General features: G+C 45.8%; 2 protein-coding genes across 2 annotated transcripts in view; one reads left to right on the plus strand and one right to left on the minus strand.

Annotated features, from left to right (window-relative positions):
- The window catches only part of LOC311513771 (olfactory receptor 51G2-like), a gene marked incomplete at both ends in the record, with an annotated part of 350,119 nt that overhangs the window by 219,512 nt on the left and 113,441 nt on the right, over positions 1 to 17,166 (plus strand). The window lies entirely within an intron of this gene.
- On the minus strand, positions 12,048 to 12,983 carry LOC311514885 (olfactory receptor 51G2-like; the record flags this gene model as incomplete). The annotated part of the gene is made up of 1 exon (XM_084617615.1): positions 12,048 to 12,983. One exon carries the CDS (start codon positions 12,981 to 12,983, stop codon positions 12,048 to 12,050), a length of 936 nt encoding a protein of 311 aa, XP_084473741.1.

Here is a 17,166-nt window from a genome sequence, read left to right on the forward strand (position 1 = left end):
GTGTCAATTCTCAAGCCTGCTGCTTAGAGTTGCACCCTGAATGTCTGAAATCAGGGTTCCCCCATTGTGTCCCATGATCCCACTTCAGAAGAGCACTGTGTCCACAAGATACAAAGTATACACATCTCACTGGCAGGAGTATATTCTGTGTTTACACAGCAAATGAAATAAGGTTGTGATCATTCACACCTAGTCTCATATGGAATTAGAGTGGTCTAATATCGAACAGAGTGAGATCAACATTTATTATAAACAATAATCTGGTCTGACCTCCTGCCTACCTAAACCATAGAATTTCACATGGTAATTCCTGCATCAGATTTATAACATCTGGCTAGGAGAGTTTACAGTTGTGGATGGGAACACACAGGATCTAATATCCCACAGATTATGACTTGATTCATAGTGTTAAGGCCACAATGGACCTTTAGATCATCCAGTCTGCCCTTCTGTCTAGCACAAGCCATTCCCGTTCATCCAATTACCCTTTTATTGAGTCCAGTAAGTTACATTCGACTAAACCAAAACATTTGCTTGGCTAAAACATCTTCCAGAAAGGTGTCCGGTCTTGGTCTGAAAATAATGAAGATGGAAAATTCACCACTTCCTTTGTGAGTTTGTTCCAATGGTTCATCTCCATTCCTGTTTAAAAATGGTGAATAATTTCTAATTTCAGCTTGTCTGAATTCAGCTTGAAGACAGGGGATCTTGCTGTGTGTTTCTCTGCTAGATTAAAGAGCTCATTAGTACCCTTTGTGTTTGCCCCAGAAAAGTCCTTACACACATCTCTTTTTCAATAAGATGAACAGACAGTTCTTTAAGTCTCTCATGTGAGGCATTTTCTTTCTCCCTCAAATTAGTTATGTGGCTCTTTTTGGCACCCTCTCTAATTTTTCAACATCCTTTTTAAAATGAGGGCACCAGAGCTGGATGCAGCATCCCAGTGTTGGTCTCACCAATGCCCACTAGAGGTAAAATCTCCTCCCTGCACTCTGGTCACTACCCCCGTTCATATATCCAATGATTGCATCATCCCTAGCATCACTCTGGAGCTCGTCCTCAGTTGCTTGTCCACTATGACCCCATAATCCCTTTCAGAGTCACTGCCTCCCAGGATATAGTCCCCCAAATGGTAGGTCTGCCTGCATTCCTTGATCGGAGATGTCTATCTTTGCTTTTGGCAGTATTCAAATGCATGTTGTTCGAATGGGCCCAGCTTGCCCGGATGTCTCTGTGGGATGGTGCCCTGTCCTCATTATTTACTGCCCCACCAATCTTTGTGCCACTCACAAATGTTACCAGCAGTGATTTTTCATTGATATAAAAATAGATGTCAGATTCTGATCTCACCTACACTGGTGTAAATCTGGAACAATGCCATTGTGTTTCCTGATTTGACACCAGATTTGCAGACTGGCTTGACTCCAGATTTGTGCACATAATTGAAGAGAGTTGATATGCCTGCCAATCACATGCACTAAGAACACAGAAAACCATTCAGCAGACTGCCCTGCTCACTCTATCTCCAACAGCGAATTCAGACAATACAGTTGGAAGGAGAAACTCCAGTTAGGAAGATGAATCTGATGGCTGTGCAGGAGTAAATCTAAGGAGAGAGGAAGTGAAGCTGCTTGGCATTGGAGCCAGAAAAAGGGAGAGGAAAAAAGCGGGGAAAGGCAGTGCATCGTTTTTTATTCACAATGAGTCAAAGTGAAGTGGGACCCTGGATTTATTATTTTTGGGGTGTAACCTGGTCTAAAGATTATGAATTAAATTCCAAGTCTTGTCCCAAGATCAGGCCCAGTCAGATTCTTATTAAATTTGCCTCTTCCACAGAGCACCCCCCCCAGCTCCTCGCCCTCCCTTCCTGACCTCATTTGTGGTGCTCCAGAAGCTCTGGGAGGGTGGGGGAGGAGTTACTGAATTCAGGCCCACCGGCTTTTCCCCAGCGAGTGCTCCAGCCCCAGATCCCAGTTAACAGAGTTTTCAGGATATTAAAGTGTCGGATAACACTGCTTGTACTATATAATGTACTGCATGTTTGGGGGAGGAGGTGGAAAGAGGCAGGATGGGGGCAGAGTGGGGCCAGGGCCTGGGATGGAGAGGGGGTCCGGCACCCCGAGGGATACCACAGAGTCAGTGCCTCTGTCATAAAAATAAAGGGAAGGGTAACCACCTTTCTCTATACTGTGCTATAATATCCCTCCTGACCAGAGACAAAACCCTTTCACCTGTAAAGGGTTAAGAAGCTAAGGTAACCTCTCTGGCTCCTGACCCAAAATGACCAATGAGAGGACAAGATACTTTCAAATCTGGCTGGGGGTGGGGGAGGCAAAGGGTTGTCTGCCTGTGTGATGCTTTTGCTGGGAACAGATCATGAATGCAGTCTCACAACTCCTGTAAAGTTAGTAAGTAATCTAGCAAGAAATGCATTAGATTTCCTTTTGTTTAATTACACACACCGGCTAAGCAAAGCCATGCAGATTCTTAATAGAAAGGGGCGTGACCCAAGCCCAGCTCCACATGCCTGCGGCTAGCTCTCTATTGGACCCTGTCAAGGTTCCTCCCCCACTCTGAACTCTAGGGTACAGATGTGGGGACCTGCATGAAAAACCTCCTAAGCTTATCTTTACCAGCTTAGGTCAAAACTTCCCCAAGGTACAAAATATTCCACCCGTTGTCCTTGGACTGGCCGCTACCACCACCAAACTAATACTGGTTACTGGGGAAGAGCTGTTTGGATGCGTCCTTCCCCCCAAAATACTTCCTAAAACCTTGCACCCCACTTCCTGGACAAGGTTTGGTAAAAAGCCTCACCAATTTGCCTAGGTGACTACAGACCCAGACCCTTGGATCTTAAGAACAATGAACAATCCTCCCAACACTTGCACCCCCCCTTTCCTGGGAAATGTTGGATAAAAAGCCTCACCAATTTGCATAGGTGACCACAGACCCAAACCCTTGGATCTGAGAACAATGAAAAAGCATTCAGTTTCTTACAAGAAGACTTTTAATAAAAATAGAAGTAAATAGAAATGAAGAAATCCCCCCTGTAAAATCAGGATGGTAGATATCTTACAGGGTAATTAGATTCAAAAACATAGAGAACCCCTCTAGGCAAAACCTTAAGTTACAAAAAAGATACACAGACAGAAATAGTTATTCTATTCAGCACAATTCTTTTCTCAGCCATTTAAAGAAATCATAATCTAACACATACCTAGCTAGATTACTTACTAAAAGTTCTAAGACTCCATTCCTGGTCTATCCCCGACAAAGACCAGCATATAGACAGACACACAGACCCTTTGTTTCTCTCCCTCCTGCCAGCTTTTGAAAGTATCTTGTCTCCTCATTGGTCATTTTGGTCAGGTGCCAGCTAGGTTACCTTTAGCTTCTTAACCCTTTACAGGTGAGAGGAGCTTTCCCCTGGCCAGGAAGGATTTCAAAGGGGTTTACCCTTCCCTTTATATTTATGACAGACCCAAACAATCCCTTTCCCAGATCCAGCAACCCGCAAACTTGGTAATGTTGGAAATGTGGATGCAGGGTGTGAGGTCTATCTGCAGCTCTAGAGGGGCTCTCAGTGCTCATGGAGGGGGTGAGGGTCAGGATCAGAGTGAGGGGCAGCCCAGCAGGGCTCTGTTTAGCCAGGCAACGTTCCCCAGATCCTTCACTCTCTGAAACCACATCCTGATTTCCTCATTGCTGCGGAGCTTCAGGAGGGGCCCAGAACTCCCTCCTCAAGGGGTGCTGTGCTAATGACAGACCTCATCACCAAGGGGTGTTGGGAAGAGTTCAGATTCTCCACCCAGTGCCTATATGACTGGGACCCCTTTGTTCCAAACCAAGTTCCTAGCCGAGTTTATGGAAAAATACAGGCACCATAATGGAGTTCAGTATCATGTGATCTAGTCAAATGCCCTTGCATGCTTCCATGAGTCATGGCAGCCATTATTCATAGGATGAATGAATGTCTCAGGACAGTTCATCAGGTGAAGATAAGCTTTCCCCATGGCCCATTGTCTTTGTTGATGGGCCATTCAATTGGAATAGGCTATTCAGAGTGTGCTGGCAGACTGTGGGTAAAGCTTTGTGCATGTTACCCAGGTGCAAGCACGTTTGAAATACAGATACATGGTCAATATGAATGACTCCCTATACAAAAATTATATTAATACAAAATAGAATAATTATAGTCAGCAAACCATAACTTTTCCATAGACACCTCACATTACATACCTTGTACAAGATGCATAATAATTCTATCATAATCATTTTATAATCATATTACTAAGATGAATTTGGGGTGCAGACTGAGACAGTATTTACAGAGCAATCTGATCCCCACTCAGCCTGCATTTTGTTAGGCTGAATCAGCCAAGCTCTTTCAGTCTCCACATAAGCCAGGCCCTCCATTCCCCTGCCCATCCTAGGAGCCCTTCTCTGCACCTATTCCAGTCTGAATTCATCTTTCTTGAATACAAGTGACCAGAATCTTACACAGTTTGCCAGAGTCTCACCAGCACCTTGTATAAGGATATTAATATTGCCCTGACACATTCTAGGATCTTATGTGCCTTGTTCACAGCCATGTCACATTGGCAGCTCACAGTCATCCTGATTCCTGGGATTGACAAATACACCCTGGTCTTTCTCCTCCTTTGTTGTTTGCAGCTTATCCTTGGCTATATAAACAGGGGTATACTGAGTAGAAGGTACATGGTGATCTTACTTCTGGATACGTCACTGGTGAGACCAATGTTTGAATACTGAATCCAGATCGGGTGCTGTCATAAATATAAAGGGAAGGGTAAACCCCTTTGAAATCCCTCCTGGCCAGGGGAAAGCTCCTCTCACCTGTAAAGGGTTAAGAAGCTAAAGGTAACCTCGCTGGCACCTGACCAAAATGACCAATGAGGAGACAAGATACTTTCAAAAGCTGGCAGGAGGGAGAGAAACAAAGGGTCTGTGTCTGTCTGTAGTCGTCTTGGCCGGGGATAGACCAGGAATGGAGTCTTAGAACTTTTAGTAAGTAATCTAGCTAGGTATGTGTTAGATTATGATTTCTTTAAATGGCTGAGAAAAGAATTGTGCTGAATAGAATAACTATTTCTGTCTGTGTATCTTTTTTGTAACTTAAGGTTTTGCCTAGAGGGGTTCTCTATGTTTTTGAATCTAATTACCCTGTAAGATATCTACCATCCTGATTTTACAGGGGGGATTTCTTTATTTCTATTTACTTCTATTTTTTATTAAAAGTCTTCTTGTAAAACACTGAATGCTTTTTCATTGTTCTCAGGTCCAAGGGTTTGGGTCTGTGGTCACCTATGCAAATTGGTGAGGCTTTTTATCCAACATTTCCCAGGAAAGGGGGGGTGCAAGTGTTGGGAGGATTGTTCATTGTTCTTAAGATCCAACGGTCTGGACCTGTAGTCACCTAAGCAAATTGGTGAGGCTTTTTACCAAACCTTGTCCAGGAAGTGGGGTGCAAGGTTCATGTCAAGGTTCCTCCCCCACTCTGAACTCTAGGGTACAGATGTGGGGACCTGCATGAAAAACCTCCTAAGCTTATCTTTACCAGCTTAGGTCAAAACTTCCCCAAGGTACAAATATTACACCCGTTATCCTTGGACTGGCCGCTACCACCACCAAACTAATACTGGTTACTGGGGAAGAGCTGTTTGGACGCGTCTTTCCCCCCAAAATACTTCCCAAAACCTTGCACCCCACTTCCTGGACAAGGTTTGGTAAAAAGCCTCACCAATTTGCTTAGGTGACTACAGATCCAGACCCTTGGATCTTAAGAACAATGAACAATCCTCCCAACACTTGCACCCCCCCTTTCCTGGGAAATGTTGGATAAAAAGCCTCACCAATTTGCATAGGTGACCACAGACCCAAACCCTTGGATCTGAGAACAATGAAAAAGCATTCAGTGTTTTACAAGAAGACTTTTAATAAAAAATAGAAGTAAATAGAAATAAAGAAATCCCCCCTGTAAAATCAGGATGGTAGATATCTTACAGGGTAATTAGATTCAAAAACATAGAGAACCCCTCTAGGCAAAACCTTAAGTTACAAAAAAGATACACAGACAGAAATAGTTATTCTATTCAGCACAATTCTTTTCTCAGCCATTTAAAGAAATCATAATCTAACACATACCTAGCTAGATTACTTACTAAAAGTTCTAAGACTCCATTCCTGTTCTGTCCCTGGCCAAGACGACTACAGACAGACACAGACCCTTTGTTTCTCTCCCTCCTGCCAGCTTTTGAAAGTATCTTGTCTCCTCATTGGTCATTTTGGTCAGGTACCAGGAGGTTACCTTTAGCTTCTTAACCCTTTACAGGTGAGAGGAGCTTTCCCCTGGCCAGGAGGGATTTCAAAGGGGTTTACCCTTCCCTTTATATTTATGACAGGTGCCCAGATTGAAAAATTGGAGAGGGTGCAGAATAAAAGATTGTAGGGCTGGAGAAAATGCTGGACAGTGAGAGACTTGAAGAGCTAAATCTGCAAAAGGAAGGCTGAGAGCTGACTTGATGACAGTGTACAAGCACCATCACAGGGACACAATACCAGCTACTAATGAGCCCTTTAACCTAGCAGGGAAAGGTATAACAAGAACCAATGGGTGGAAACTGAAGCCAGACAAATGAAATTTGGAAATGAGGCACACGTTTTTAACAGTGAGGGTTCTTAACCACTGGAACAAACTCCCAAGGAAGGTGGTGGAGTCTCCTGATACCTCCAAATGAAGACTGGATGCCTTCCTGGAAGATACACTTTAGAGGAACACAAGTGATACGTTAGTTAAACACAAGTCATTGGGCTCAATACAGGGGTAATTGGGTGGAATTCTGCAGCCTATGATATACAGGAAGTCAGACTGGATGATCTAACGGTACTTTCTGGCCTTAAATTCCATGAATCATTGTCTTGAGTGGATCTTTATCTGGGATGCAACTTGAAAAAGTTGCTACTCTGAATGCTGATTGGCACTGAGCAAGTATATATGTTAACCAAGAAGAATTGGGTGCGGTAAATGGGATGGGTGGGTGTAGCACACATTTTACAGAAACCTAACCAGTCAGTTAGCTATAAAAATCCTTCTTAGTAGCTGTTCTCTACTTGCCTTACCTGTAAAGGGTTAAGAAGTCTCACTGAAATGCTTAGGTAAGAGGAAGTGAGTTTGCACCTGGCCAAAAGATCCAATGGGAAGACTAAAAACTTTTAAAATTGGGGAAAAAAAAATCCTTCCCTTTGTGGTGTTCTCTCTGTTGAAGAGACACAGAGAGCAGTAGGTATGCTGTAGGGCTTGGGCCAGGTATGAAAAATCATCAGCATCATCACTAGAAACTACTCATTTGGAACCACAGATATGTAAGTAGATAAGGGAAATGTTTAGTTAGATGTGATCTGGTTTATCTCTTTATTTTGGGCTTGTGGATTGCTCTGTGCTAACACAGGTACTTTTGTTTTCTTTTGTAACCTTTAAGCTGGACCCCAAGAAAGCCACTCTTGGTGTTTAATCCTTGCAGTTGCTCTTTTAATATCTAGCAACAGCCTGATTTTCCAGATGTGTTCTCCTTCTATCATTTTAAATTAAATTTACCTTTTTTAAGAACATAATTGGATTTCTGTACCTTAAAAGAGCTCTGCACCTGTTTTTCAGTTAGCTAGTAGCAACAGCTGGTTTATTTTTCTTTTCCTTTTTCTCTGCTCTTCCCTAGAGGAGGGATGAAAGGGCTTGAGGGTACCCCACAGGAAGGAATTCCCAAATGCGCCTTCCTGGCTCTCCAAGGGGTTCTGCACTTGGGTGGTGGCAGCACGACTAACCAAGGCCAGGGGCATCTGTAACCTTGGGAGTTTAATACAAATGTGGAGTGGCAAGTATTCATTTTTTAAAGTCCTCGCGGGTCCCTGCCTTCTGCACTTGAAGTGCCAGAGTGGGGAATCAGCCTTGACACTGGGATATATGGTTTCTTTATCCCCTAAACCAGGCCCTATCTTGTCTTGGGGGGAATCTCACAGTTGTCCCACTCTTGGAGCTAGGAACAACATCCCATCTATGCTAATGCTTATCACCAAGCAGGTTTGATGGGACCTCAGTCGCTTCCCTTTGGATGCTTATGACCAGAGCAATCAGCCTCCTTAAAACAGATAGGTTTATTAGTAAACAGAACAAAGCATTAGAGAAAATAGTTTTAAAATAACAAGCAGCTGTCACACGTCTACACTCACCCATCTCACATACCACTGCAAGCTAAGTTAGACAGGCTTTGCTCTGGAGATAGAGGAACAGAACTGGACCAACTTACATTCTTTTGGGAAGCAAAGGAGCTCTTGGGACCCAGTCTAGTTTCCCTGTGTCTCTGGGAGCCTCTTCCCATCTGTTTGCCCCTTTCTTGTGGAAAGAGCCTTCGCTGAAAATTCTGTGAGCCTGGGCCCAGGCACCATAGTGCTCAGCTGTGTCTGTGTTTCAGGATAAGAAGCCTCTTATAGACAAATGTCGGAGGTGTTGCTCGTTGGAACGCTGAGATAGCCCTGTGTGACAGACTTCTCCCTCCTCTAGGGTGCCACCTGATGTATTGGGGTATCACTGAGCCCGCCTGGGCTCTCTTACACTGTCCTGATGAGCCAGGCCCTCAAGCCTCCTCCAGCACACACACACGGGTAGGGACACATCCAGCTGCAGAAAGCCACAGACACTGAAATCAGCTCTGCATAGGAAGACTCAGCTCAGGAATTGCCCAGCACTCAAATACACACCCCATCAGGAGTGTAACCCAAAATTGTATTTTCCTGCGCTGCACAGAGAACTGTACACCACCCCCTCCCTGAATGTGGAGGAATATACGCACAGCTCCCCTTGTCCATTATGAATTCCACAACCTGGGTTTTAGAATAAACAAAAACAAGTTTATTAACCACAGAAAGAAAGATTTAAGTGATTATAAGGTACAGCAATCAGATCAAATTGGATTACTGAGCAAATAAAACAAACACCCAAACTAAGTTTAATGCACTAAAGAAACGGGTGACAAGTAGCAAGTAGTCATTTCTATCCCTACATTTTATTTTAAGCAGGTTGCAGAGTTTCTTGCTTGCAGCATAGAACTCCAGGTATTTCTTTCACAGGCCAGACACCTTCTAGCCTGGGTCCAGTCTTTTCTTCCCCAGATCAGTCTTAGGTGTTTTAAGCAGTCATCCTGGGTGGGGATTCTGTGAAGAACCGACCCTGATTAACTCAATTCTATGCCTTAAATAAGATTTATGCAGGGCAGGAATCTTTTGTTTTCCAGTTTGATCCTCACCCCTTATTTTTGGAAAAATACTAGCAGGCCAAGATGGGGTCCAGTACCAGGTGATATGATCACATGAGGCTGCAGTGCCAGAACAGCATCCCAGGAAGCTTCTCAGGAAGGTGGGATATTAGCATCTTCAAACTCCTATTATTCTCCCTAATAACCCATCAGGCTGATTGCTTAATATGTGGTGGGTGTTCTCCAGGTGTAAACACAGCTGTAATTGTTACATAGTCAATATTCCTGACTTCAGAGACAGGAATGATACGTGCATACAAATAGGATAATCGTATCCAGTAAATCATAACCTTTCCAATGATACCTTACGTGATTCATCTTGCATGAAATACATCCTAGGTATGCTATAATCATCTCATAACAATATTTCTATGAAAAATATGGGATGTAGTGCCACACCCAGATCTTAGGGTCTCACGTGGCTCCCCTGTGAGAGAATCTTAGCACACTGAATGTATATATCTTCTCACCAACGCTGTAAGGAAGTGCAGGGTTATTACCCACCTGTGCAAAAAGAACAGGAGGACTTGTGGCACCTTAGAAACTAACAAATTTATTAGAGCATAAGCTTTTGTGGGCTAGAACCCACTTCATCAGATGCATAGAATGGAACATATAGTAAGAAGATATATACACATACAGAGAAGTTGAAGTTGCCATACAAACTGTAAGAGGCTAATTAATTAAGATGAGCTATTATCAGCAGGAGAAAAAAAAACTTTTGTAGTGATAATCAAGATGGCTCATTTAGACAGTTGACAAGAAGGTGTGAGGATACTTGACATGGGGAAATAGATTCAATATAGAGGCTCAGAGACAGCCAATAGCCCACGGTCTCCTGGGGAAGGGAATCAAACCCAGCTCTGTTGAGTCACAGAGCAATGCACAGACCACAGGCAGCGTTCCAGCCATCTGAGCGGTGACAGGTCCGGCTGGACTCAGAGAGCAGGGAGGGCAAGGAGCCAGTTACAGCGGTTTGATTCACTGGCCTGTTCTCCCACTGCCTCAGCAAAGTTTAGAGCAGCCTGAGGGTTGGGTGGAATTCCGCCCAGTGGTAATGACTTCCAAGAGCACATTCCACTCTGTCCAAGTCCCTGCAAACAGGGGCCACCCCAGAGTGACTCCTTGTGATCTGAGGTAGCCGTGTAGGTGCCCTGTGCTTCCCTCTAAGGTCCTTGCAATAACTGAGTCTCAGCATGGGATACTTAAAACAAGAACCCCCTTTGTGGGGTCGCATTTATTCAGTCTTTTCCAAAACACAAGGTCTCCTAACCCTCAGCCCCCCCTTCCTCCTTTACTCAAGAGCTACCCACCGCCCTGCTGGCTGAGGTTAGCATTGATTCACTTGCTGCACCCGCTGCCCATTCTCTTCCCCTGATACCCTGCCCCCATCACTTCCTACCTGGCACTTCCCCCTGCTCCTCCACTACCCATGAGGTTTTTCCCCCTGGCCAGGTAAGAGCTGCCCTGGGAGCGCAGGCCTCTGTTGGGAGCCTCAAACTCTACAACTTCCCTAAGGGTGTGCATCTGGAGGGGTGAGGGCGGAGTCACAGGCTAGGGGCTGCTCTCGGGCCCCCCAGCCACTAGCCCAGGGCAAGAGGAGGGTCTGGGGCTCCTCACAGTGGCTCTGGATCCCTGGGCAGCTCTTAGGGCAGCTGGTCTCTGGTCTTGGCCTGGAGACGGGGGAGAGCCTCAGGTAAAGAGGAGGAGCAGAAGGTGTGGTTTGGAGGAAGGGATTGGTCAGAGGGAGGTGCCTCAGGGGAAGAAGAGGAGCAGGAGCAGGGTCAATGCATTATGTGGCTCCTGCTTTTGCTTTTTGAAGAGGTGGTCACCCTGTACCGAATGGGCTGACCTGGGATAGGAACTCACTGTGCCTCAGTGGCGAAGTTGAGGATCGTTTCCACCCTGCAGCAGGGCAAAAGAAGGGGAAGAGTAGGAGGGAATTTGGTCCTGACTCTCTTGCCAGGACTCCTGTGTGTCAGACCCTCACTCATGTGCTCTGCCCTGCCTACATGAGTAGTGGGTTCAGCAGATGTGTTGTGTGCAGAACCACCAACAGGGTTGGGTGGGGGGCTATGTGAATGGCTTCTCCTGGGGTGCTGGCGTTAGTCATGTCTCTGACATGACTCAGTCATTAGGACTTGGCTACGGGGGTAGGGGAAGGGTGGGTGTCCCTACCCCTTGAATAGCTCCTGGCCACAGCTGGTGCAGCACCCATGGATCACTCAGCACCCAGAACGCTCAGGAAGGGGCAGGACTGAAACTGAAAAAACAGCTCGGCACTTTTATTTTGTGGCCCCTGGATGTTTAACCAGAGACGGGCCAGTGATGGGCCAGTTAAAATGCAAAACAACATCCACATCCCGTCTCTTTATTGACTGTATTGAGAGGAATTCTGAGGTTGGAGCAGCTGCCAATACAGCTCTTTATGGGCCAACACTCCACCATTCCCCTGGCTCTCCAGGAACATAGTCCTTTTGTAATTGCTGCTGCCCGCCTTGGCCACCCTTCCCCAAGTGCACTAGCCTCCCTCACCAAGAAGCAGGAACAGCCCCTATTCCATTATTCCAGGCCTTAGATCCCGTTTGAGCCTCTCTCTACAGAGTAGAGATCAATAGCTTATGTCATCTCGGATGTAAGCGTCCAGGATGGAATAGGTGGCCCCTGGTTTTCATCTCCCATGTAACCAATGATGGAACCAGGTGATGAACTGACCCATCACTTGACAAACACCTTGATTATCTGCTCGCGAAGGTGTTTGCTTTTCACACTATACACAATTGGATTCATCAAAGGTGGGACCAGCAGATAGACATAGCCCAGGAGAATCTGAAGTAATGGAGGAGAAGCCTTTCCAAATCTGTGTAACACAGATAAGCCGATCTCTGGTGTGTAAAAGAGCACAACAGCACAGAGGTGGGACACACAGGTGTTCAGGGCCCTGAGGCACTCTGTGGGGGACGCAACTTTCAGCACTGTTTTGAGGATCATCACATAAGAGAGGAAGATGAGCAGTGAGTCCAACCCCACCATTAAGAGTGTAATAAATAAGCCATAGATGCTGTTGACTGTGATATCTGAACAAGCCAGATTCATGACCTCCTGGTGCAGGCAGTAGGAATGGGAGAGGATATTGGCTTGACAGTATTGGAACCGCTTCAAGAGAAAGGGGAGTGGGAATGTTAGGACAAACCCTCTTAACACAAACAACAGTCCCATCTTGGCTATTCTCGGAAGAGTTAAGACGGAAGCATATCTCAGTGGGTTAGAGATCGCAACAAAGCGGTCAAAGGCCATCAACAAGAGAATGGAGGATTCAATGAATGACAGAGAGTGGATGAAGAACAGCTGGGCAAAACAGGCATCAAGGCTGATCTCTCTAGAGTTAAACAAGTATATACCCAGTATCGTTGGTATGGTGGTTATCGATAAGCCAAGGTCTGTGACAGCCAACATGGAAAGGAAAATGTACATGGGCTCATGGAGGCTTGGATCTGTTTTTATAATGAACAGAATGACTGAATTTCCTACTATTGAAATAACATACACTAAGCAGAAGGGGATAGAGATCCAGAGATGTATGTCTTTCTGTCCAGGTAGTCCAGTCAGAAGGAACACTGCAGCATTCAATTTCGTGTCATTGACAGCTGACATAATGTACTATGCAGTTCCCAGGAGTTCTGAACTTTCCTTCCTAAAAGGAAAAAGAACAGCAGACTAATTGATATTTAATTACACATTTTTCTGTTCTGAGTGCAAGTCTAGAGACTCCCAGGAGTTCAAGGAAGATCAGCAAAAACATAGCCTTGGGTTTACACTACCAATAGGAAGACAGGCACTGCCAGACTGGATCAGACCTGTGGTCCATATAGCCCAGTGTAAAGGTTCCTTCCCCACTCTGAACTCTAGGGTATAGATGTGGGGACCTGCATGAAAGACCCCCTAAGCTTATTTTTACCAGCTTAGGTTAAAACTTCCCCAAGGTACAGTCTATTTTACCTTTTGCCCTTGGACTTTATTGCTGCCACCTCCAAGCATCTAACAAATATAACTGGGAAAGAGCCCACTTGGAAAAGTCTTTCACCCCAAAATCCTCCCAAGCCCTACACCCCCTTTCCTGTGGAAGGCTTGATATAAATCCTCACCAATTTGCATGGGTGAACACAGACCCAAACCCGTGGATCTTAAGAACACTGAAAAAGCAATCAGGTTCTTAAAGGAAGAATTTTAATTGAAAAAAAAGTAAAAGAATCACCTCTGTAAAATCAGGATGGTAAATACCTTACAGGGTAATCAGATTCAAAACATAGAGAATCCCTCTAGGCAAAACCTTAAGTTACAAAAATATACAAAAACAGGAAAATACATTCCATCCAGCACAGCTTATTTTATCAGCCATTTAAACAAAACAGAATCTAATGCATATCTAACTAGATTGCTTTTTAACCCGTTACAGGAGTTCTGACCTGCATTCCTGCTCTGGTCCCAGCAAAAGCAACAGACAGCGAGAGCCCTTTGCTTCCCCCCCACTCCAGCTTTGAAACTATCTTGTCTCCTCATTGTCCTTTTGGTCAGGTGCCAGCGAGGTTATTTTAGCTTCTTAACCCTTTACAGGTGAAAGGGTTTTTCCTCTGGCCAGGAGGAGTTTAAAGGTGGTTAGCCTTTCCTTTATATTTATGACACCCAGTATCCAGTGGCCAGTTACAGATGTTTCAGTGGAAGGTGAAAGAAGCCCGGCAATAGGCAGCTCTGAGATAACTTTCTCCAAAGGAAAATTTTCCTCTGACACCCACTAGTTAGACATATTTTGTGATATAAATCAGGAAGGTTTAGAGCCCTTACAAGACATTATTTTAAAAAGCCTTACTACTATAATTCGATTTTCTAGTTACCCATATAAACATCCCGTCACTCTTTGAATCCTCTAAGCTGTTGGCCTCTGTGATATCTTTTGACTGTGAGTTCCACAGCCTATCTGAGCACTGTGTGATTTTACAATTGTGACCCTCATACAGACACCCTTTCTGGCCCTCCACTTCTGAGTGTGGTCCTTTGTATCATGACATGTAGGTAAACGCATGGCAAGTGCATGGTGAAAACGGTATTTATGTGCGTTATATATATACATTTATATATATAAAATGTTCTCCTCTCCTGAGAGTTTAAATTATGCCACTGCCCCTTTGCAGTTTTTTTGGGATAAATTCTTAGGGCCGGATGCTTAATTCAATAACAGTGACTTCAACAGCATCACTTCAGATTTACATTTGTAAATTCAATCAGAACCAGGCTCTATTAACTTTCCCTTATCAAATGCTCCCAGTGATACACTCTGACCCCCAAGAATCCCTTCAAGAGAAACTGAAGTGTTTTGCCTGCCCAGCGTAAACTGTATCCAGAGTTTTATAATCCAGAGGCTCCTTTTCATTCTCACAGGACCTAAATGCTCTCCCCATGCAATGGTCTGTAGATATCTGGAAAGTTACAAGCTAACATAGACAGTTACTTCAGCTAGGCAGGGGAGGGGTTGGTGTCACGAATGAGAGAATAGCGTAAACACTAGATTTGCACTAATATCTAACTGAATGTGCAAGTTACTTCAGCCATTCTTGTGTAAGAGGTGATGGGATTAAATTATATACAACCAATATTACTCTTTTCTGCTCCTCAGCTCTACTCTTTGCTGAAACACAGACTAGCTGTTCTGGTCTCTCAAGACTTTTTGGAATGTCTTGCGCAGGTATTACAGAGGGATTGTGTTCATGACCCTGAATGTAGAAACAGCTTCTGGGGATAGTATCATACAACCAGTGATGAACTGCCAAAATCTTTACAACTGGTTCCCTCCTCACCCCATGAGGGGGTCGTTGCCCACCCCCGCTCCCTGGAACTCCTGCCCCATCCAACCCCCTCCTTGTCCCCTGACTGCCCCCAGAACCGGGCAGGAGGGTTTCATGGGCCACCGTAGTTGGTGCCCACCCCACCCCTAAGAGCCAGAGGGACCTGCCGGGGGGCGAGGTGGGGAATCCCAGGGGTGCTTACCTGGGAAGCATCCGGCAGCTCCCTCTGGCTTCTAGGGGTGGGGGAGTGTAGCTAGGGGAGGAGCAGGGGGAGCGGCCGCTCCCCCCTACTGACCACATCAAAAGTGGCTCCTTAGGCGCCGACCCTGTGGGTGCTCCGGGGTTGGAGCACCCACAGGGAAAATTTGGTGGGTGCAGAGCACCCACTGGCAGCTCCCCGCCCTGCACCCGGCCCTAGCTCACCTCCGCTCCACCTCTGCCCCTGAATGTGATGCCCCGGTCTGCTTCTCCGCACCCCCACCCTGGCTTCCCATGAATCAGTTGTTCAGCAGGAAGCCTGGGAGGGCTGAGAAGCAGGTGGCGGCTTCCCGCTCAGGCCGAGTGTGGTGGAGGTGAGCTGGGGTGGGGATCGGTTCCCCCTGCACCTGTGCCCCCCCCCCGGTTACCTGCCGCAGCATGGGCGGCCCTCCTCAGGCCCCCACCCCCACCCCAGCTCACCTCCGCCTCCCTGGGCCTGAGCGGGAAGCTGCCACCTGCTTCTCCGCCCTCCCCAGCTTCCCGTGCGAACAGCTGATTTGCGGGAAGCGTGGAGGGGGCGGAAAAGCGGAGCGAGGCAGCGTATTCAGGGGAGGAGGTGGAGGCAGAGCAGAGGTGAGCTGGGCTGGCGGTGGGGTGGGGAGCTGCCGGTGGGTGCTCTGCACCCACCAAATTTTCTCCTTCGGTGCTCCAGGGCTGGAGCACCCATAGAGTCGGCACCTAAGGTGCCACTTTGGGCCGGTTAAATTTAGAAGCCCTTTTAGAACCGGTTGTCCCTCACGGAACAACTGGTTCTAAAAGGGCTTCTAAATTTAACAACCGGTTCTAGCGAACCGGTGCAAACCGGCTCCAGCTCACCACTGCATCCAACTGTTCACTGAAGAAAGAGCTAATAGCACAAATGCATTGCAAACAGTTTGTGGAGTACTTCTGAAATACTTTCTAAAGCTTAAGTCATTAAGTGGTAAAGTGACCACTGCTCCTTCCTGTAGAGATTCCAACAACTCTGCTGCTGGCTCTCAATATACATACATCTCATGAAAGTTCGGTTTGTAATATTTGTATTACAATTAAAAGTTTCAATATAACAAATCTTCTTTCAGAGAAGATTTCTCAGGTCAAAGTGGGACTTAAAAAGTAGCATATGTAAACAGGGTCTGAATGAACTATCCCCTCACAGCTACCTGAAAGGGAGAGAGACTTGAGGAGCAAACTCTATTTGAACACATGAACACACCTACTGTCCCTAGATATCCAGCAGATAGAGAGATGTTACTCAAAGTGTTCAACTTTGGCTGATGCACAGATCCCTTAGTACTGAATGCAGGGGCAGTGAAATACTGTTATTAATGTTGTTGTCTGTATTGTATGAATAAAAGGGAGCAAAAGTATGCTTAACGAGTCCCAAAAAAGGTGGTCACCTTCAGCTGAATGTATCTCTTTAAGCCAGGGGTTTGAATGCCAGAGCCCTGTAAAAGTAAGAGGGGTCGGGGGCAGGTATCCCAGGCAGAAGTTGTGGGCTCTCTTTAAGGTCCCTGGTATGGTTTAATCTGTTCCCTCCAACCGTTCAAAGATAGAGCTGAACAGACTCCATTAGGAGGCTGTTTTATTGAAAGTGCTTAAATGAGAGCTGAAATCACTGGCGGTGGAAAAGCATTTCTGCCCAGCCTTCTAAAGCTGACAGTCATGAAGAGCTGTCAATCACTAAGCGATAGACCTGCAGAGGTCACAGCAGAGTGGCAGGTGGCAGCAGAAGGTAACTGACAGTCAACCAGCCAGAG

Source organism: Lepidochelys olivacea (genome assembly GCF_965140295.1).
Source record: "Lepidochelys olivacea isolate rLepOli2 genome assembly, chromosome: 1".
Classification (NCBI taxonomy): Eukaryota; Metazoa; Chordata; order Testudines; family Cheloniidae; genus Lepidochelys; species Lepidochelys olivacea.